At 39.6% G+C, this 23,809-nt stretch overlaps 1 protein-coding gene and 1 long non-coding RNA gene across 3 annotated transcripts in view; one reads left to right on the top strand and one right to left on the bottom strand.

Moving 5' to 3' along the window:
* Ser (protein serrate) overlaps positions 1-23,809 on the top strand; it is a 248,246-nt gene that overhangs the window by 30,252 nt on the left and 194,185 nt on the right. Inside the window, exon 2 of the mRNA XM_022066038.2 lies at positions 5,649-5,951. Within this exon, the coding sequence (XP_021921730.2) occupies positions 5,649-5,951 (303 nt within the window). The remainder of the gene's footprint in view (positions 1-5,648; positions 5,952-23,809) is intronic.
* The window catches only part of LOC147873892 (uncharacterized), a 191,397-nt gene continuing 168,088 nt past the window's right edge, over positions 501-23,809 (bottom strand). For both annotated transcript variants that reach the window (XR_015535112.1, XR_015535113.1), the window contains exon 4: positions 501-1,857. This is a non-coding gene — a long non-coding RNA (uncharacterized LOC147873892). The remainder of the gene's footprint in view (positions 1,858-23,809) is intronic.

The following is a 23,809-nucleotide window of genomic DNA, read 5'->3' as shown; positions in this document are numbered from 1 at the left end:
ATATACATGCATTCTCATTTGATTTTCCTTTTTCCCTAGTTCTTCTTAGGCCTAACATGACCTGGGACATTTACACCACTTCGCCATAATTATCACGGCTTCCGCAATCCTATAACTTTATCAACCTATGTGGATTAAGTCACACAAAATTTTATGAATTTTTTTTATTATGTTTTAGAGAGGCGATATTTCATAAGAACGTTGTGACATTTCTTGTCAACAAAGAAATTTATATTATCTTTTGCATTCGGCAGATAATAAGTAATTATTTAAATTCATTGTGCGACTTCTCCTTGAGAAATTGATAATCGTTCGACTTCGAAAAATTGTCCGTTTTTATGGAACTTGATGTTTCTTTAATATAGGGCCCTCTTGTACTAGCTACTATTTCCCATCCTGAGCCAGATAAGTGGTCCATTTTCATATTTTCTTCCCATGGACGCCTAGGATCCCCGCGTGTTGTTTTCCGATCAATTTTAAAGGATCACAACTTCATAATTTGTAACTTTCTCATGCGTGCTACGTGTCTTGAACATGGCAGTTTCCTTAATTTTATCGTCCTAATAATATTTGGAGAATAATTCAAATTATAAAACCCCTCATTGCAGCAAATAATACGTCAATGCAATTCGAAGACTGTAATAAACACATTTGGTCTGTCGAATGTCAGATCTGCTGAAAGGATTCCCAACCCCTGAAAAACATTAACCCCTAGGGCCATCTTCGCTATATAAAAGCAAAATTTATTTCAGGTAGAATGATCTACAAGTACTGTCGGAGGATCTTGTTCTGGTAGTGTATGACGTAGGGCCCTGTCAGATAAGGAACATCCGCTCATGAACTTGCTGTTTCATGGGGATATAAAACAGTTTTTCAACTAGATCTGAAATGGTGAGTGACAGAGACCGCCGATAGAAAGACAGATTCACAAGATCACAGTTAACCGGTTTTGCAAACCAGTTGCTTCGTTACAAAACAAGTCTTTATCAAGTTTGGTGGATTTTTAGGGGTAACAGACCCCGCGCAATTTATAAATAGAGGAACAGGGACTATCAGCTGGTGCTGGACTTCATGAGTGCCATCCAAAACGTAAAATTTTTCAAGCATATACCAAAGAAGTTATGTGTTTCGTGAATGTTGTTGGCGGTCTTCGCCCTGATCCGAATTCCTTTTTACTACTTTGTATTATCGCTGTTTAATGCTTCGTTTCGTACTAAATAATGATGTTTCACATTAACAGCCTATCGAACAATCAGCTACCAGTTCGTTCCAAACGGAAGTTTTAAACTGCAGAACTTATTAGATATTCATGCCTACGAATCTAAAGGAATGGGCCTGTGTGGTAAAGTGAAGGATTATGTGTGATTTTAAATATCATACCTGCTATTCAGTTTGGCTTATTATCAGAATAAAATATTTTACTTCTCTAAATTGGGCATTTTCGGCTTCACTAAAAGGCGGCCATCTTAAAAACGTTCAACATTTCGAAAAATCAACTGGAAATAATCCTTTGAGGATCGATTACTTTTGTACAATAGTTGCTATTTAACATCTTTAAAAAACATCTATTTTTCCTGCTGACTCATTAATCGATTCGCATAAGATAAAAATCGAACAAAAATATGATTCTTTCAAACTACTTCATAACTGGTAAGTTAGCTCATAAGATTGTACTGTGGCTCACCTAGATGACTGAGACATCCGTAAGAGGAACTCATTGTGGCCGCCATCTTTTGCTTCCGTGGCTTTTAAAGTCCTTGCTGTTCCTTAGCTTTGTGTCCGTCAGGCAATCCAAAGGACTCTTCAACGAAGTGCCTTTGTTTTGGTACGTATCGACGGATGCAACGCAGGAAAACACTGTAATTAACGAACAAATATAAATCAAATCAACAAAGATTAAAATAAAAGCATTTTAACAGTTCAGTGTTGTTAAAGAAAGTAAATCTGTCGCGCTATACGTCATTATTTTAATCGCTGTACAGTTATGGTTGTGTCGGCAGTTGTATGTATACGGATATGCAACTGTAACGGCTGGAAAATTAAGGCAGGCAATTAAACTAGGTGTAATTATGACTTAATAACAAAGCCGTTTGGGCACGTAAGTACGGTATCAAGGAGTAACTGTAAAACCTACCAACGCAGTGGCAATTAGCACGCAATACACGAACGTTATCTGTGATATTAAAACCAAAAACTGTCAAAATGTGGCTAAACGGAGCAGTACTCTTTGGGAATTATAAGATGATGGACTATCTTGCACAATGGAGTTCAGACGTTAGCGCATGTATTATTTATATTAAAAAAACAGGCCTATTATGAAAATAGCTTAAGCTTAATCAAGAGCAATCAGTGTTCACCTTAATACAGTTTGTTAAAAGTCGTGGTTGTGCAAAGTTTAATGATTCTAGTCTAATAAAAAATTGGTATATATTGTGATGTAAGATACAGCATGAAATTAACTAATTATTGTTATCGTTGTAGTCACTTTATGTCTGTAGACTTGGCTCTAAAATGGATGAGACTCGAACACATCATTTGCATTACGTAATCACGATTACAGAAAGCAGAGCAGCTACATTTTTATTCGGCAATCAGAACTGGCCAGAGAAAGTTACATATCAGGGTAGGCTTACCCTTTAATTTAACCAGTGTTTCGAGTAAAATATTATGTCTGTAAAGATAGAAAGAGGCCATTATGAAATATCTATAAAAAAAGTTACTTACACCAGCTCATTAGATTTATTTTTGTGCTATATTATTGGTTAAAGTCAACTTTCAACCATTTATACCCAAAAATCTTCGTTATTAGGACACCGGTATTGTTTTAGTTTCCTTCGTAAATTAAGTTTGTGGAAAGCTGAAAATGTTACAGTTAAAACTATAAGCGATTGTGGGACAAATTTATTTTTATTGATAATGCAACATATCGTTGATATGCAGAGAAAAATGCCGGTTTCATAGCCGTAGGTTAAAGGTGCCTAGATCATACATACCACATTTTAGAAACACGATCACGGCAGTTTCTATAGCTGATTATGGAGGTAACAAGGGACATCTGAAACGTCGGTAAACTTCTACCAGACTACACGGCGAAAGTACCCAGAAGATAGGCATCTTCAAACACACGGCCGTGAAAACCTCAAACCCTACGCGGATTTTACGTAACATTTAAATTCAGCCGCCATTTTGCAGTTGTTGGAAGTGTAACATGCATTGTTAAGGTAGGGCCGTACGAAGTTTCGGCAAAATAAAACTGGTCTGAACTGAGGGAGACACTGAAGGAGCTTTTGTTATTAAAGAGCGTCTACACTCGTAACACGACCAACAGACAAAAATCCATACTGACTTTTTTTATATAATTTCTTGCTGAAAGTAGGTTTTTATATTTATTTGTTTAATTAAAACATTTTTATTATTGTTTGTCGTTACGTTCAAATACTGTAGATATGTCTATGTCAGGGCTTTCCTCAATGGCAGATAAGTTCTACCCTTCTCACATTGGCTAATTCCCAAATCATGTGACGGGCCTCATAAAAAGTTTGCGAGGGCCACATGCTCCCCGCTGGTCTCAGGTTGCCAACTCCCGCTTTAGTACATATGCTGTAGATATTTTAACGGGTACAATGAAGTGTAATATCACTACGGACTCTCGGTTTAGTGAATTAGCAGCTTTTAAGCCATTACTCTTATGGATTTGATATCGATACGTACTACATCCGGTTCGCCCTCTATTGACACAGTCTTGAAACTTTCTCGTATACAGTCTCCTCTGAGAGCACGTGCATCTTTATGAACTCAGTACTGCCAACTGATTAAACATTACATTTTAGGTCCATTCATGTAATTCTAATGTTACGTTAACATTTTGAGACGCATTTCCTCCACCACTTCTCATGAACGCCATGCGGTCGTCCGCCATGTTACCTGTTACTGTACGCGTAAACACGTTAAAATAGTGTCATAGTGGTAGTTATACTTGAGCCGCTTTAATCCGAAAGCCCCTGACTGAAGAAATTATTGTGCACGACTACTTCACAATGCTCACAATTCCAACGATAATTGATTTCAGATATAATCAATCCCAGGCCTGTTTCTAGGAGACAGAGGCGTTGTCTATCAACCTACCAACAAATAGGAATTCAAGAATTTGTTCCACTGTTTATATATTTTTATTCCCAGTACTAGACTTGGTTTCCATAGGTTCACTGCACTAATGCTAGTGTTTCTTTTGTAGTTTATGAAGCTCCTTCGAGACAGGTTTTGTTCTATTCCACTGTTTTTACTTAAGTAACTAAACTATCCCTATGGAATAAAATACTTGTGAAGATTCTTACAATCGCTCCGATAATCAAAATGTATGAAACCCAAAGGATACTTTTCTGTATTTACAACAGCCCGACAACGGTCTGTGTCCTACACCAGGTGAATCCAATCTGCAACCTCCCATCTTATTTCATTAAGATTCATTTTAATATTACTCTCCTACCAAGTCTAAATGTTCCGAGTGGTCTCCTTGGTGAAGAGTTCTCATTTTGCGAGTTTCTCCTGTTTTTAACTGCATCCCTTTTGGACCCAGGGTTTTCCTCAGGATATTGTTTTCAGACACTCTCAATGACTTTATTGACTTAACCTGAAAGACCAAGTTTCACACCCATGTACATATGTGCCTACTTGCATATTATAAAACTTGTGCCTACATTTGATCGCGCAAGTGTAACTGAGGTTAACACGGGATAAAACCTTGCATTCCAGCTATTCACAGACGCTTCTAAACGACATTATGCATCCGTAATCGTTGGTTAGTTAAGTTACGTATTGGGTATGAATTATATCTGTCATTTCAATACGATGTTAATTTAAGTAATATATAGTAACTGAGTTCCTGTATCTCAGGAAAACCACTGCATCTGTTTCTTTAATGACTTTAGAAGAACTTCAAAGAAGGTCGTTTTCGGTATAAGTATTTGGTGTCAAAGAACTAACTATAAGGTTTTGTGTCATTAATGATATTCTTTATAACAAGCTATGAAGAGCGAGTTCAATAAGTTAGAAAGTGTACACATTGCATAACAATTATGGTACGCTGATAAATCTTTGACCTTTGTGGATGAGATCAAATTTTCGGTGGGGGGGTGTCATTGATTATAAATGTGGACGGGGTGTGTGGCTGGATGACGTCATCGCGAAGGATTCTTCCACGTGGTTGCGCGGCTAGTTGACATTTAACGGACCAATCACATCCGCGCGTAGAAAAACGCTCAGTCCTTTTTACTGGGTGTTCGTTATTGTGCTCCGATTTCAACCACAATTGAAATATATCGACACATTACAGAAAAACTTCCTTGTGTCAACATTAATGAGAATCATTTAAGCGATTTTCAAGTTGTAAGAAGCAGAAATGTAGAAATGTCGAAGCAAACAGAAGAATTGTTGCAACTTCGTTGAGAGGGCGCTTGAAGAAGAAGAAGAATAATATGCGCTACTTCATTAAGTCTAAGCCCAAGCATTCATGAAAGCTAGAAAATTAAATTTATAATGCATGTTATCATTTAAATGCATAGTGGAAACTTTGCCTTTACATTTACACTCGAACGGAAAGAAACATGATCGATCAGCTATTCGATATGACTGTGGTATTCTCGTTGCAGTGCACGTGCGGGTCGGGCTTTTTCGAGCTGCAGATCCTGGAGATTGCCAACTACCGGAGCGAGCTGGCGTCGGGCGCCTGCTGCGGGTCAGAGTCTCGGCCCGACAGTTCGGTGCCTTGCCCACGTCAATGCAGCACGTCCTTCCGCGTCTGCCTCAAGGAGTACCAGAGCAACGTCACTTCCACCGGATCCTGTTCTTTCGGCAACACTTCCAGCCCCGTGCTCGGCGGCAGCTCCTTCACCCTCGCAGACCCGGACCACGCTAATGGCAAGCTGGTCGTGCCGTTCATCTTCCGCTGGACGGTGAGTACCACGAACAACATCCGTGTTTTATGTCTTGAAACGATACGAGGCACCAAACTATTTGCTGTCTGAAGTATCTTATTTCAGCCGCTCCTACGCCGAAATCTCTTCTTATGACGTAGATTATTCAATTTGTTAAGTTCAACGAAGTTTATATGTAGTTTTCGTACGTGTACATCCGTGGAAAACAGAAATCATTGCGAATTTTAAGAAATCGATCTTCATGTTTTGATTAAAGTACCTTCATATCGGGAAATATTTGCAGGTCTACATCTGTCTGCAACTTAATGACTTCGTTGACTTGATTTATATTTCACATTGCGTTAATGTAGCTATTTTTAGAAATTGTACGTTCTTTTCACAGTGTAAACATTTTCTATTGAAAATGAGTCTAATGAATTTTATAAACTTCATACATATTAATACACAGTCTGGTCCCAAAGTCAGAAGTCCTACAAAATAAATGCCTTTTCTGGCTGCCAGGATAATTTCTCATTTGTCACCTTTCATCATCTTACGCTTCCTAGGGATAAATAATACAGTACATTATAGGAACAAGTCTCTATCTTCTTCAGGACAGAGTCCAAAAAGAGAGCTCAGAGTTTCTAGATCTGAACAATTCCGTATTTCCCAATCCTTACAGGGATTTCAGACACCAATTCCGAATTTTTAACATGCAGATCCGATTCCCAAAATCATGATTTCAAAGACAGTAACCGGGGGTTTGATTCTCACGCAACATGTCATTAGGCCTTGCCCCATAGGCCACGTTTCTAGCGGTCGTCAAGATGGGCTTCCGTTGCTTGCGGGTGACATTAGGAAAGCTGCAGCAAGGAAGAGACTTGGATGATCAGCATGCATAACGTGTGCAGTGGCGGTGCAGCGTGGCGGGGCATGTTCAATGAGGGCTCCCCACCCTCCATCCTTCCTCAGTGGTCATTGCAGTCTAGTCTGTGCACCCGATTCCCACGGTCTGTGTACAGCAGGCTCGCTAGCCAACGGACTGTAGCGGAATGATGTCATAGTCAGACTCGCTCCTGTTTCCATTCAACTTCAGCTGATCGGATGCTATTGACGACACCAGACGACAACCTGTTTGTCTCAACTGACTATAGGCAGAGACGGGGGTAAGCCTGTGTCAAACGTGTGGCGCGCTAACCATGTTACTGCATGCTAGGATACAAGGACACTTCGACTAGGGTCAAAAACTTGCTGCCAGGCATTCAAGCTTAATCTTACGTAGTTTATTAGAATGGAGAGAAAAGTTGCAAAGTTTCATGAGATTTTATCTCACAGTATTTCGTCCCTTTCCAAAAACTCTGGTAAGAAACGTCCAGTATGGCAAATATCTCAATCGATAATGAAATAAAATATTTTGTATCTCGCTGTGGAACGTGACACTGAAGAAGTTCTTTACAAAACAACACTTTAACATTTAACTCCACCTTGCTTTGTGAGATTTAAAGTTTTCAGGAAAGTGTTTATTGCTGTCGTCTCGGGTTTGACGCTTTGTTGGTGGTGGTTACCAGCGTTTCGGAGGAACCTGTTGCCTCTATTTGCAGGTTTTACTTATTTTCTACCACAGAATTCATGGGTTCTGGTGTATGTGAGGCATCTTTTATGTATAATTTTCTGAGGACAGGGCAATTCAGCCCGAAGTAATGTCTTTTGTCCAGTCACGCCACAAATCACATCACTGCAGTTACGTCAGAGGCCTGGCTGTACAATATCGTAAATGTACCGTTTGAGAGACTAAGAAGAAGACGAAGTATAATTATAATAATAATAAAAAGAGATACTAACTAACGAACTACTTCCTTTGTAGTATAACCCGAAGTTTCAGCACGGCTATTTCTAATTCCCACAACTGAAACTCCATCCCGAGTTAGTGTCCATATTCCTCCTATAATCACAACCCAACTCCTAACTGAAGCAGAGTTCTTCTTAAGAACCTTATTGTTGCTCAGCTCGTCAACCGAAGGATTATTACGGAGTTCACAAGAGTTCGCTACTGGTCCCTAGGTCGATCCAGAGACAAATGAACGTCGTCTGCATTCTCACAGCATATTTGTTTTCGATCCAATTTTATATTATTTTCATATTTATTCTCTCCAGGCTTTCAAATTAAAATTTCGTAGGTATATGTGTGCTACATGTCCCGCCTATCTTATCGTTCTTCATTTTAAATTTTAATTTTATAATTTTGTGATAATACAGAGCGTATTTGATCTCAAATACCCACAGTCTTCAAGATTTTTAAAACATTACAAGCAAGATATCATGATTTTCCTTGGTCTCTTAAAGAGAATGTCGGCTTAGGCCTACCTGCAAATATGCCACGGCCTATTCATTTAAAATTCTTACCTTCTCGCGATTCATGAAAAACTTTTCATCTCGCTCCATATTATACAATCTCTGTAGTTGGGAAAACATTGTTAAATAATCAGAGAATTAATTGAGCGTGATGCAATTTTAGACTTGCCGCTCTTTGACTGATGTCGAGCAAGCCTGAACAGAGTTCAAAACTCTGTACTGTCGTGGCTTTTTTTAAGGTTTAACACTTAAGACAGACAATGGCAGTGAACGACGCTGGCAAAGTGACACAAGCAAGCCGGTTGATGAGAGATAGCGGATGGGGAAAGACAGGAATCCATGGCGACAGGTAGTAACTGTGTGGCCTCAGCCCGTCGCCTATATCACTCACCGGACTGACTTGACTGACAAGCCTGCTCAAGGTGAAAAACGTTCTCTCCGAGAAATTCAACAACCCAGCAGCAGCGGCAGAAGACAGTACAAGGGGTGGTTCTACAACAATTGCTAACTCGTTCCTCCACAATTCATTCCAAGAAGGACGTAGTTTATTCTGTTTTTAATATACTTTCAGATTTCCAGTTTGATACCTGATGATCCCATTATTTTAACTAGCGAAGCGTCCGTAAGTCGGCTTTATACTTATTAAGTTTCTCTCATTCTAGAATGATTCTGTTCTTAATCCTGTTAGTCATATAGGTTCTTGTTTGTGTCTGTCACTGAATCTGTAGCTTTCACAACAAATTTTTTCCTTAGATTTATGAACATCTTACAATGATGATAATAATAGAAGCACATTTATTAGCCCCAAACGCAATTTCAAAGCATGTCCCCTGTCTCAACCTGTGTAAAGAATAAAAGCACTGATGGAAGATCAAGTTGGCTGACCTGCCAAGCATCACGTGATGAAAATATACAGGGAGCGTGAAGGAAAAACTCCATTACGTCACGTTCCTGTCACTTCACTCCCACTGAAAGAAACAAACAAGCGAAGAAGCAAACGATGTGGATTTCAGAATGATTTCAGGTGATGCAGCCGCCTTTGACAGGCGTCGAACCTAACCTAACCTAACACTTTGCCGAATAAGTTGAAAAGCAAAGGACCCAAAACAAATCCCTGTGGAACGCCAATGAACACTACGGAAGAACACGTAAGTGTTCAGAAACAAGAACCTAAGATTTTCTGGTAGTTAGCTGCTGCACAATGTAACTCAGGGACAAGGTTTGTCTCAGGTACATAGAAGTAAATACCCTATAAAATGGTGAATAGATGGGATAATGATGATAATAATAGACCATTGTTGGCTACACCGTTACTACTAAACCCGCTCATTGGAGAGGTTTCGGATCTGTCGATTGTGTTATAACCATCATCGTTTTCGTTATCATCAACAGCAGCAATAATATAACGAATAATGTTGTCTGTCCGCCATTTTTTTAAAATCGGCGTATCTAATCGTAGCACGCCTTTTGCTAGACATGGCGTGTTTCTTCTGCATCCGGAATTGCACGCTTGTCGAAGCGTGGCGCTGCGGCTGAAAGTGTGCCATGGCGCGAGATGCTTCGGGCGTGGGAAAGAGAGTTGTCAGAGTAGCTAGCACACGACACCGTTCCCACTACTGGGACAGCTTCAGCGTTTCAGCCATAAACCCTTGAATGACATCTTCGTGCATTATACACGTCACTAAGAACTGAGGCTGTAGGAAAATGTTTGGGCATGTACCGATGGAAGAAACAAGAGATATTTGTGGTATAAAATGCGACAGGAAATTTGCCAATTGGAATGGCGAGAAGGAATTTTAATGCGAATGTTGAAAGTTAATGAGGAGTCTTAGGTAAACGTGTTGTGATGACGTTGCCCTCTAAGTATCAGCCGGCGAAATTCAACGCAAGACATCCAGGTCCAAAATTCCAAGGTTAATAAATGGATTTTCCTATAATATATTAACGTTATGTTTAACAGCGGAATAAACATAATCCTATATGTAAGTTGTCGCCATGCTATTCGGAAACTTGTCTTCCTGGTTGCTATCTAGACACACAAACACGTAAAGATTCAAACACATTTTTTTTCTGTTTTATGAAAGTGTGAAAACTTCGTCCTTCACATTGAGGGAGGAACACAGATTGAATGTTTGAGAACAGGTTGCTTAGGGGAATACGTAGGCTAAAAATGGATATACTGACAGGAGGATGGAGTAAACTGCATGGCAAGGAGCTTCATATTGTTATCAGAGCGATTAAATAAAAATACAATGAGATGGGCGAGGCATGTAGCACGCATGGTAGATGAATGACAAATGCATTCAAAATTTTGGTTGTAAAGCCAAGATCATTATTTTTATTTGGGCAAGGGACATTCGAAAGGTAAAATCTGGTTCATAAGCAGGACAAGTTCCAGAAATAGTCTCAGTCCAAAGTTAGTTTTTTCCAAAATATATTTGAAAACTATGGTATTCGGCTTCGAATTATTTTATTGCTATAATAAACAGTGGAAATACTTATTGTCATTCTGTTACATATTATCTTATGTGCTTGTTAGGTCATGTTAGTTTAGCTACATGTATTTTTATATTATATTATGCCTGGGAAATATATGAATTCATTCATTATTCTTTTCTGAGTAGCTGAGGAGGATATATTATACTCAGTTTCTGCTAATCATCTTTGCAGAATCAAGTCAGAAATTACATTTGACCTACATAATTCAGTTTTGAATAATTTCATTTCCAAGAAAACCAGAATTTAAACTCACAAAACTCAGTGATTATTGGTACTATTTACGAACTGTCATTCTGAGGGAAGAAAAAATATATTACTATTACAGTCAGAATAATGTAATAATGAAAGTTTAAATGTGCTAAGCCTGCAATACCTGTGGGAAAAACAAATTACAGGCCTTAGCGTCTTCGATAGACATTGGAAGATTATTATTAACGATGAATAGGTAAGAATTCTGGAGACAGCTGTAGAGTATTCCTTCATTTACCTGGAGCCACTGGATAAAACACCATAAAGTTCAGTAAGGATAAACGGTGACCAGTGGAGTTTAGAACCAGGTAGTTCACGATTTTTTCATACTCCACCACCATTCGCTATTTATATTACGCAAAGAGCAATTCAGGTACCGATCGATCGCTTTTCTTATGAATGTTGATACAATTTCGGGCTTCATAGCAATAGAGAACTATGCCTCGAATGACGTAATAACAGTCGACTATTTAGGGAGGGCTCTGTAACCACTAGCACTTATTAGAGTCATTGACAATATAAATGAAGATTTATAGATTCATATGAAAACGAAATACGAGAACACCGACAGTACCTGCCCAGCAAATTAACAAATACCATGTTCACTTGTTGAAGGATATATACATCAGTCAAGTTTGTAACTTAATAATTCGCAACACCTGGTGTGCTATGTTCGTGTCCCCATCTGCTTGATTTGTTTTCTGGTAGGTGTAATGCACAGCAGTTCGCGTCATTTGCACTTCGCATTTCACATTCCATCAAGAAGACAAGTGCTCGGCCACGGGGCTTTCTTCTTCGGGTGGAACCCGAGGTCCAGCCTGCCCGATGATTTATTCATTCCGTGACCAGTCCTCCCCCTACTGACCCGCTGCCCTGTATCCTCTTCGTTTTCCAGGTGGATTCCATCGTCTCTGAACATCCTTTAATACAAGTTTCTCCTCTTAAGTACGTGGCCTGCAGATGAAGTTGGATTCATGCATCCAGATGTTACACTAAATATCGAAAGATTATCAAAACGCTCTGTTGTTTAGTCTCACTTAGCAGCTATGTGACGAGGTGCGGTTGTTTCAACGGCGGTAACAAATCAAAAATATATTCAAAAACATTAAATTAACAGTAGGTTAAATTCGGGGAACGCTTTATGAGACGTTTAGAATAGTAATTTCGATGTGCCTCAGACAAGCGATAATTTCAAAACAGTCTGAGATCAGATAGTCGATATTTCCACCTAAGTAACTGTGTAGGATTTGAAGTTCTCACGACGAATGTGAATCCGAAGATGGATGTATTCTGGGCTGTAGCGCCATGTAGTCTGTCAGAAATTTATAATTGTTTCAGAGACCCGTGCGCGCGATTTACTCATCGCCTTGATGATCAAGGCAGAAGGACCTCTGAAATGCATGATAAACTTCTACTAGATTACATGGCGCTACAGCCCAGAAGACAGACATAAAAGTTTCTCTGGGAATGCTGTGTCTCTTACAGATGACATTGATGATATTTACAAAACTATACAAGATTTGAGGTTCTCACAGCGGTGAGTATGAAGATTTCTGTCTTCTGGGTTGTTGCGCTGTGTAGTCTGGTCGATGTTTACCAACGTTTCAGAGGTCATACTGCCTCCGTCATCAGGGCGATGAATTTCAATATGACCTCTGAAACGTTGGTAAACTTCTACCAGACTACACAGCGCAACAACCCAGAAGACAGAAATCCCTATACAAGGTTAATAGTAACAGAAATAAAGAAAAAATTATGTCCCATTGCCTCACAGCGCACATTATTTTTGAAACACCCAGCCTATATTTTCCACAGCCAGGTAACCTGAAGAGCAGGTTGACCAAAGGGAGGTGCTGGGGACAGCGATGGTACTGCAGAGGGCTGGGGGGAAGGAGATTTATTTAAATAAAAAAGGAAGACAAACTGTCAAATATAAAACAAGTCGTAGTGAGTCTTTAGTCCACACACATGAGTGGAAGGGGGGGGGGGAGTTGCTTAGAATCGCCCCGTTCCCCCTCCATAACAACCACTTTAAAAACCGTGGCGACATTTATGGCTAAAAATAAAAGGTCGTCGTACAGTCTCACACAAAAACTTGGAATTTCTTCATTGAAATATCTTGAACTAAATTAGTTTTCAGCGTTCTACGTTGTCCAGAACTAATAAGTGGAGTAATTAAAGCCTCATTTTAAGTGCTTTTGTCACCAAGTTAGCAAGGTCGGCTGTTCTTATTGTGGTTTCTCCAGAGAGTCTAGTCTACAAGACAAAGGACTGCAGATCATAAATTAATAAATAACTACCGCAGTGCTTTCTGAAAATTCGAGGGAGTCACATGGTTTGTTACATGTACTATAATATTACGGTTTACAGATTGAACTCAGTTCAGAAATATAAATTACGCTTTTCCGAAAAACTAAATGAACACAAATGTGGCAGCGCAGTGATACATTCGCCGTGACTTTTTAGCGCTTCTGCAGGCTTAAGCTCGCGGATGAATATAGGACGTGACATTTAGCTGTTGCTGAGGCTAATTTTCTATAACGCGGCTTCGTAATTTAATCCCGTAACTGACAAATGGAAGTTGGTGGACTGCTAAAAACAAATTCCGCGTTACTTTTGTCACTCAGTTGAATTTTTAAAACCAAAAGCTGTTGCATCTCACAGCTTCTCCGCCAATTAGCCGCGTAGTTATCGCTTAATGCGTTAAATTGTGCAGGGTAACACAATAGCGGTGGAGGGAATGTTCAACTGATCCCCTCCGGCAAAAATACATACAGCAGCCTTTAGGGTTTACATTACGTACACACAAGAAATGAGGTCATAATGAGAGGTTACGTCCGTCCGTCTAATATCAACAGATTTTGACTAAATGTGGAAAAGAGAATCAACATTGCATGTACCCGGGAGAATTTTGTATTAATTTATACAGGTCAAATATAAACGCTTTTTTCATGAAACTCTAATCAAATTTTGTATATTCCTCTACCTATAATTAGCTTTCGCATGAAGAAACTTTTGTTTAGCGCTGAGTACTGCAACGAGAGCTCTTAACAAGACAGATAGGACGAGATAAATGAAATTATTTTTGTTTACGCAATAAATGAACATCATGATCATGGAGTAATACAAATTGGTGAAGAAGACATTTAAAAAAATCTCAAAAAATAAATAACTCTAAAAACGTATGAATAACAGTTTGCCGAAGCCCATCTAAATGATATTTAAATATCCAGTCCGTACCGCAAAGAAAACAATACATCTCCATTACAATGATCAACTGGTTGAGACTGAGAATAATTTTAAACGCGTAATTACAAAATGCAACGTTACTGACTGTGATAAAGCATGTGGTATTAAGTTACGTCTTGCAGTTTGAATGTGGTACGGAAAGAAATTGTATGTGTGACTGACATGAGGAGAGACGTCACAATCAAAGTCTGCTTGAACACTGAAATACGAAATTTAGTAGAATTCGTAAATGTTTTCTTTTTAGAGGGCTCAATAGGTTGAATACTGTATGTAAATATCTGTTGTTTATGTGAATAACTTGTTATAATGTCGCTTAAGACAGTGATTATACAACGATCAGTGAACCTTAAGTATTATAAAATGTTATATTAAATTATCCCTTACTCCATACAAAATATTCATTGATAATATGATAATTACTGAGCTAGTTCAGAAATTCCCCGCCAGTTATGCAACTGGAAGATTCGTTGCCATGTTTTTAAGAGCCCATTACTATCCTCCCGTCCGAGGCTGTGTTGCATTTAGTAATATTTATTAACAGTGAGATGTTGGTTCACTGCCCCGTCCTCATGCCTTAGACCAGTGGTATTCAACCTTTTTTGTTCACGTACTCCCAGATATAATTTCTCTTCAACTTTGTACCCTCAAAGTTGTTGGTGTATAATTCAAGTTATACACAGTATATAATCTACATCTAAAATAAATTAAACAAATGACAATACTGATTATTCAATTTTTATCATAATATATGTTTTTAAAAAATTTCACGCACCCCCTAAGATGTCTTCGCCTACCCCCGGGGGGTACGAGTACCCCAGGTTGAATACAACTGCCTTAGACGACACCTTGTCGGCCGTCCGCGACTGATAATTCAATACAGGCAGGCCGGTTCACAGTTACCATTGATGTCTGCGGCTACCTGTTTGAGCCTGAGGGCGTGCCATACCATGGCGAGCACACCTAATGTAGAACGTTAAATATCATTGTAACTTACTAAGTTACTGCCGTAAATTTACTACAGTTTAGTTGTCATTTTTTGATCTAGTTAAGACGGCTGTCTGCTGGATTGTAGCGCCCAGTAATCTGATAGAAGTTCTATCAGTGTTTCAGAGGTAGGGTTACTAACTTGCTCCATCATCAGTACGAAGCGACATGTTAAATCTGACAAATGAAATTTAATGGCGACTGTATGCCTATTAGTGGTAATAATGTACAAAGATGTATCACTCTGTCTATTAGACTAATGTATTATTCCCGCCAGCCTTATCATACAGACTGAAGCATTTGAAGGAAAGTAGGTATTGTAAGTTCTTCCCAGAACTTCGACTTCTAAAAGCAGTACTGAAAGCACGGGGTTTTGATTTCTAGCAGGGGGAGGAACTTTTTTCTTCGCCACTGTGTTCGGACCGGGTTTGGGGCTCACCCAGCCCCCCAACTAGTGGGGAGACCCTTATCCCAGAATTAAAAAACACAGTATACTTTTATAGCTTGGGTATAGATTCAGTTAGCACCTTCTTACTGAACAATGAAAGGGATAGAATAGCCTCAAGACTGTATCAGGGACTTACTTAAAGTGGGTTTTGAGAAAGTAAAGATTACGAAGAAGATAAGAGCTTATAACTACAATCTTAAGTTGCATGATTATAATTACAAAAATACACATTTTTGTGTAACTAAAATTCAGTTAGACGTCAAACATAAGCTAACGCCATGAAACAATGTTTCGGCTTTTCGGGATGAGCCTAGTCGAATGTTGAAAATTATTTAACGTTTTCGTAAACATAGCAGCTGCCAGCTGAAGATGGTATTGATTGCCGAAACGTTGGTTAATATTCAACTTTCGACGAGTGTTTTATCCTGCAGTCAGGTTAGCCAATTTTCGGTCCAGAGTTGAACGCGGGACCTCCCGAATACGAAGAGACCATCTAACCACTCGACCAAGACGTTCGGCGCCAGTGTTAACAGTGCTTCATGTCATGCGGAACCTGTACTGTGCCTCCACCCTTCCCGTCCTCATGGGCTCTTATTCGAAATTCCTCCACAGCGCTGTTGTTCGCTGGCGATACCTACGTAATTAATGGCGCGTAGCTCGGCCCATGATGAGCATGACTTAGACCTTATAGTTTGTATTTAAAGGTTGTGCGCTGGCAGAAGACGGCTAAAATAATGACAATTGTGAGAAGCCATTCAAAATTACTACATTTACAAGAATATGACTAAAGTGGAACCTTGCAGAACGTTTAAACTGATCCAAAGAATAACTACGTATCACCACTTTTAGTAAGTTAAATAAATACTTTTAATCCAATTTTCTAACTGTATCATCAGGATTCACTCGGATTATGATATTTACTACTTATTTATATCGGATTTATTTAACGATGCTCAGACTTTATAGAATTGAATGATGGGAAGATTAATGAATAATAACTTGTAAATTCTGTGGAAGGAAGCGGTAATTGCCTAATTTAAGGCAAGCCCTTAATATTCTTGTGGCGTTAGTGACTGGATTAATCTAGCATAGGCTAGGACGATCAGCCTAATCTCACATGCGGCAAAGATAATGACGAGAATACTGACTAAAAGACTAGAAAAGAAGATAGAGGAAGTGATGGGAGACGACCAATTTGGATTCAGGAGAGGAAGAGGAACCAGAGATGCCATCGGAGTTATGAGAATAATTTCAGAGAGAGTTCTCGATGTCAAGGAAGAAGTATGTGCCTGCTTCATCGACTGGAAGAAGGCTTTCGATCGAGTAAAATGGAAGAAATTAATGAGGATCCTACAGAGAATTGGAATTGATTGGAGAGATAGAAGATTAATCAAAAACCTGTACATGCAGCAAAAAGTCAAAGTGAGACTGGACTCAGGAGACACCAACAGCGTTGAGATAGGTAGAGGTGTAAGACAGGGATGCTGCTTATCACCAATTCTTTTTAACCTGTACGGGGAATGGCTTGCCAAGGAAGCTCTGGAGGGAACAGGAGACTTCAAAATTGGAGGAAGAGTGATAAAGACTGTAAAGTATGCAGACGACTTAGTAGTATTGGCAAAGGAAGAGGAGGAATTACAGAACATAATGGACAAGTTAGTGGAGACAGGTAGAGAGTATGGAATGGAAATCAACATTGAAAAATCAAAGGTAATGAGGATAGCACCGAGAGCAGAACCATTGAACGTTGTAATTGGAAACCAACAAATGGAGAATGTGGAGCATTTCAAGTACTTGGGAAGCATAGTCACGACGGACGCCCTATGCACCAAGGAAGTAAAAGCAAGGATAGCCATGGCCAAGGCAGCTTTCGTCAAGAAGAGGATACTTCTCACTAGCAAGTTGGGCTTGGAGATGAAGAAGAAACTAGTGAAGTGTTACGTATGGAGTGTCGCGCTGTATGGAGCAGAGACTTGGACACTCAGGAAGAAGGAACAGAAATACCTGGAGAGTTTTGAAATGTGGTGTTGGAGAAGAATAGAGAAGATCAGGTGGACGGATCGAGTGACCAACGAAGAAGTATTGAGGAGAGTCAACGAGCAAAGAAGCATTCTGCAGGCGATTACACGAAGGAAAGCTAACTGGCTGGGACATATTATGAGAAGGAATGGATTAATGAGTGATATCACCGAAGGCCAGGTTGAAGGAAAGAGAGGACTAGGAAGAAGATTGATACAGCTAACCGACGACCTTAAACAAGGAAAGAAGATGACGTTCCAGGAATTAAAGCGAGAAGCCGAGAATAGGGACAACTGGAGAGCTCTTTTTGGGCAGAGCAATGGACCTGTCGTAAGACAGAACACTTAATAAAAAAATAATAAGGCTAGAACCAATGGAGAACTCTTGTAAATTTCCGAGTTCTATAATAGGCCTATCTACAAGGTAACAAGCCTTGGTCTCAGCGTTGTCGATTCCACCGTAATTAATGGCGCATATCTTGACATATTTTATGTTGAGGCTGTGTGGGTCCAGGGTCGTTTGAATGCGGCGGAGAATAAACAAACCCGCTATCGAGAATCGAATCCGGATGTTCGAACCCATAGCCAGTCGCTTTACTAACTGAGATGTCCCGAGACATTTTAGTTCATGAAACCACCCACGGAGAAAAAGTAAGTCTTTTTATCTCACGTTTTCTCACTCATTTCGTGGAATAAGTGCATGTATTGCTTCTTTTGTTCGTGGCAGTATTTATAATTACTAATATTGCAGATCTGCGTTATATTTATGACGAATAATCGTATGAACTATGGTTTAACGCACATGTAACAGGCTACAAGGACACTATTTCCGTTGTAATTAATGGCTGAACCAGCAATTATCTTTTTTATTCGTCTCTGATCAGTCGATGACTAGGCAGAAAGCAAAATTCGGATTCTAAAATGTTCCAAGAAATATACTTACGGTGAGGTTCCACTTCTCATTCGGTGCGATTTCAAAGTCTTTCTGACTGCTTCATGACTAAACATTTTAGATACTTCAACAATGACATCCAGTTTCCTAAACCAGACACGTTATTCAACGGCAATGCTACTTTGGAGCAGCCACGTTTGATTCCAGGTTTAGATACTGAACACCGTGAATGAGAATTTTCGTAATTTTCCTTAGCTGTTTCAGTCGGATGATGGTACATTACCGTCTTAGAACCCCTGTAACTGATTAAGTGCGAATTTAATTTATCTGATATCGATTTCTCAATATTAGTGTGTTCGAGAGCGGTTTATGTAGATCTTTTACGTTGCAAGTTTACAGGTTTACTTATAAAAGCCAGTATATGTGTTGTTTTTGCGGGTTGCTTACGTGTGAGAACGCTAAACATGTATAGTGTCTAGGCTACGGGCTGGTCGACCGGTGTTCGATTCCCGGTAAGGACAAGGAATTTCTGTCTTGCCTACCGCGGTCACACCGGATCTGAAGCCAGCCCGTCCTCCTGCCTGGTAGGCACATTTTGCACTTTCCTTGGGGCTAAAAGCGGACGGGGCGTGAAGGTGACCAAGTACCAGGGTCGTTTATGAGTAGAACTACACCTTCACTCTCAGACATGTCTTCATGGCGTTATGTTTAATAAACACCAGGCGACAACTTTACCTTTACATTTTATGGACCAACAAATTAAGCCTAAGACAGTGTAATTTGTATCACACTTCATAGTCTGCTTTGTTACGACAACATCCAATGAGGATTTTGAAGTGAAATTTTACGAAGTTAATTATGGCTTATTTCTTAAGGACATTTCCTTTCTGCGGCCATTACACCTCTGTTGTTATATGCGTTTTTCTCAACTGCTCTTTCGTTGAACTCTGGTTTCATAACTACAAGAAACCATTGGCGAAGGAGTAGGCCTATTATTCCTTTCATAATGTTCATATTCAATGATACTTTACCTACCTGCGGTAGACACTTTTACAGCAGTGTTTAACGAAATACTGAGGCAAATTCCACATCTAACAGCTCAGATTTCCGGCAGTAAATAACGGGCATTACATAAACTGCTATCAATCCGTTTTGTTTTTAAAATTCGTTTTTCACAATCTTCTTTTACTGTGCTTAATTAAATTTTAGTTACATGTATATGACTATCCACTTAAGGAATTTTCCCCTCCCCCTACTCAAAATTTCCTGGATCACGTTTCTGGTTTTATGCTTTCAGAAACAGGTATGTTCTATCGTCCCCTCGCGCGCGCACACATACGCGAGCTATGAATTGGTTACACGGACCATGATGCTACACGAAACAAAAGCTAATTATTGCCTCTCAATAATACCCATCGCATTCCTCCTACCGACCCGTCGACTCCCACTCGTCTCTCTTAAGATGCTGGACCAGCGTTTTGTGTGTAGCGTCGTATTCTTTTGTTTTCGATCTCAATGGCGACTGCAGAGGTTTGCATTCGTCTCTGACTGGGTTGAGTAACTCCGATTAGCTCCAGTATCACTTTTGAAGACGATGTCTTTACTCCTCCTCCACCTCCTCCTCTTCCTCCTCCTCTTCCTCTTCCTCTTCCTCCTCCTCTTCCTCCTCCTCTTCCTCCTCCTCTTCCTCCTCCTCTTCCTCCTCCTCTTCCTCCTCCTCTTCCTCCTCCTCTTCCTCCTCCTCTTCCTCCTTCTCTTCCTCTTCCTCCTTCTCTTCCTCCTCCTCCTCCTCTTCCTCCTCCTCCTCCTCTTCCTCCTCCTCCTCTTCCTCCTCCTCCTCCTCTTCCTCCTCCTCTTCCTCCTCCTCTTCCTCCTCCTCCTCCTCTTCCTCCTCCTCTTCCTCCTCCTCTTCCTCCTCCTCTTCCTCCTCCTCTTCCTCCTTTTCCTCCTCTTCCTCCACTTCCTCCTCTTCCTCCTCTTCTCTTCCTCCTCTTCCTCCTCTTCCTCCTCTTCCTCCTCCTCTTCCTCCTCTTCCTCCTCTTCCTCCTCTTCCTCCGCTTCCTCCGCTTCCTCCTCCTCCTCCTCCTCCTCCTCCTCCTCCTCCTCCTCCTCCTCCTGTCTTAATCCTCTGAGGCCGAAGCTGGTCTAAATATTATTTAAGAATACAGTTCGTAGCACAAAGAAAACACAATTCACCGTTAAAATTATCAATTTGTTAATGTGGTTTATGTAAATCGCTGTTTACAGTGAAACAAAACCCACAAATACTAGACTTTCAAAATTTAATTGCAGCTTCACATAATTCACTTTTGGTTTCAACATAAATTTATAATTAATGAACCACAGAATCTAATGCAATTGAGTATTAAATAGGGGGATTCTACATCAAGTAACAGGACATTAAAAATGCTATTCCTGATTTGGACTTGTACATACATGAACTTCGGATAACAAGTGAGGACTGAAATCCGATCACAACAGATATAGAAAACTGCGCATGAGTGAACAGGATTGTTTCATACAAGATATGAAATAATTCCTCATTGTATTTGTTTTACAGTTCACCAAAAAACGTAGGCCCTATTTACATGCCTTCCCAGTCTCGATATAACATGAAGAATAGGCACTTTAATTAGTCAACATGTTTTCAAAGTGCTTATAAACCGTAAAGATGTTGCGTTTATTGGTTTCCGGAATGCACTGGCTAATTAAAACAGGCCCTCCTGCTGCAGGTAGCGACAAGCTATGTCAGGGTTAAGTTGCGGTAGACTCCGACTCAGAACATCAGATTCCTCCAGGTGGGGTCTGTAAATCTTGACAGGTCGCAGTTAACACACAAACTGCCCGTCTAGAATTCCCAGCCAATTAACGGTGGACAACAGTTCTTTCCTGACTTTTATCGACCAGAGGCAGTCAGATATTTCAGATGTCGATTTAGTGGCCTACCAAAACCTGCCATTTCTGTTACACATGGCTAGCCTTGGAGTGGTAGGGCTTCACCCACCAACTCGTCTTATGGGAATAAACTGCTTCATCATGGGAAATGGAGTACATGACAAACTTGACACATACCTGGATTATAATTCGGTAAATCGGCTTTACACAATGTCTGAAGATGTTTTTTCTGACTTGAGTTGTATTCGGCTGATGCCCTGTTCGAATTCAGGTAAGGTTGTTTGCTATCCTCTATTCGCAAAGTTTTATAACTGTAATTACCACCCATAATCATCTTTTTTCTGCGTTATTCGACAGTGGACCGGTGTATTTAGGCCTAGGTAAATAATTATTTAAATAATCTGAAAGTTAATATGTCGAATTAATTGTTCGAGGATTGAAGATCACGGGTTGAAAAGCTTATTTAAATAATAAACATACTGTTGGTTAATTTTAAAGATAAACCAACAGAAAGGTAACATAAATATTTCATGATTTGTATTAATATTTGTTTCTACGTAATAGCACATATGCACGGCACTGAAATTTGGAGAGAGAGTAATATACATAAATTAACCATGGCTGTCAGAAGTCAGCGCCTTTAACGTCCATGTAGATGCGTAGTTCTCAACTTAATAAATTCAAATTATTCGTTGCTTTCAAATGAATCGGGTATATTAATGTTATAATACAAATGTACTATGGTGATATTAAGCAAAAAATAGTTAAGGCAAACCATGAACAAGTCTCTTGTCTGCAAAACATGTGAATTAGGAAGGTATGATACGATCTTTACATTAATGCATTACGGACAGATCGGGCTTTCTCCATTATATTTTTAGCAATTCGATTTAATACGCTTTGTCCAATACCAGTAGTTTTGCAGAAATATATTTGTATCTGAAATAAATTAATAGTAAGGTCAATAACATACGCAGAGTTGCAAACATTACATAATATTACATTTCTAGAAAATGTTTACATCCTTCAAATATTGTTTGCGTCATCGATCTCCCTGATGATAGAGGCAGCAAGGACCTCTGAAACGTCAGTAAACTTCTACCAGACTACACGGCGCAACAACCCAGAAGACATCCATCTTCAGGCTCGCAGCAGTGAAAACCTCAGATCCTACAAAATGTCTCTCTCTCTTTTCTCTTCGGTTTCAAGGGGTTAAACTAAAAACTATACAAGCACGACAATAAATTGAAGTGTGGATGAAGTGTTGACGCTGCAAAGTTGTTCAGGATGTCAGGTTAACGGAGAAGAGTTGCAGGTGTTGAGGTGACAACACTGAAGAGCCAACCGGTACAGTTGGCTACCCTGATTGATAGCAAGTCTTGAGTAACGTAGTCAGATGGTAGCTAGGAAACTGGGAGTCAGGCCTATAAAACATTATAGATTTCTTACCCATGCATGACTAAAACTGTTCTTATTGAAGGAACAGATCGTGATTCAATTTTTTTCTCGAGAAGAATTATTTTAAATGGTTGCGCTTGAAAATGTATGTTTACGATTCATGTGGTACTACTCGCCTTTGTAGACACAGAGTACAAAAGTCTCACGTTTGGATCTGCTCGTACTGAAGAGGTCTCAAGTCTAATTCTGAATGACTAGCTTCCTGATATTGTTTCTAACGTCTCGACTTCTGACCCTGTTCAGACCAATGTTCTTATTGTCTTCCACTCTTTCTTCACATTTTTCTTCTTTTCGTGAGAACTGGGGAATACCGCAGAAATATTAATCTGGATATTCAGTGAGTGAATTCGAACAGATTAATACTGTCTGTATACACGAAAAGCTGAGAATTGATATTTTTGGTTTTACAGGACATACTTCCTTTTTTGGATAAGATCTACTGAGACCTCGCTGATACTGTAGGCAGAGTTTTTCAAGCTGATGAAAATTACACGGATGCAGGATTATTGATGCCTGTGTCCGAGTGAATAACACTATTGACGACTGGCTAAATTAATTTATAGTTATTATATGGCCCACCTGAATTAAGAATCAATAACTTTTGCAGTTTGAATTTATGGTTTTCGAATTATCCTCGGTGAAACATCGACTTTCTTACACATCATTAATCAGTTGATCCTTGTAATGGTGAAGTGTAGTGTTTTCTTTTAGGTACGGGCTAAATTGTTAAATATTACTGGGACGAATTGAAAGGGTTCTAATGTTAACCGACATACCGTCTAACAATTTCTATCAAGTAAATATTAGAAACTAGTGGATTTAAAGAGATTGGTCTTCATTTCCTGATATCAGG

Source organism: Zootermopsis nevadensis, unplaced genomic scaffold (genome assembly GCF_977971745.1).
Source record: "Zootermopsis nevadensis isolate Lab colony 2312 unplaced genomic scaffold, Znev_1.0 Znev_ptg000013l, whole genome shotgun sequence".
Taxonomy (NCBI): Eukaryota; Metazoa; Arthropoda; class Insecta; order Blattodea; family Termopsidae; genus Zootermopsis; species Zootermopsis nevadensis.
Note: the sequence above shows the minus strand (reverse complement) of the source record. Positions and strands in the feature narration are given on the sequence as shown.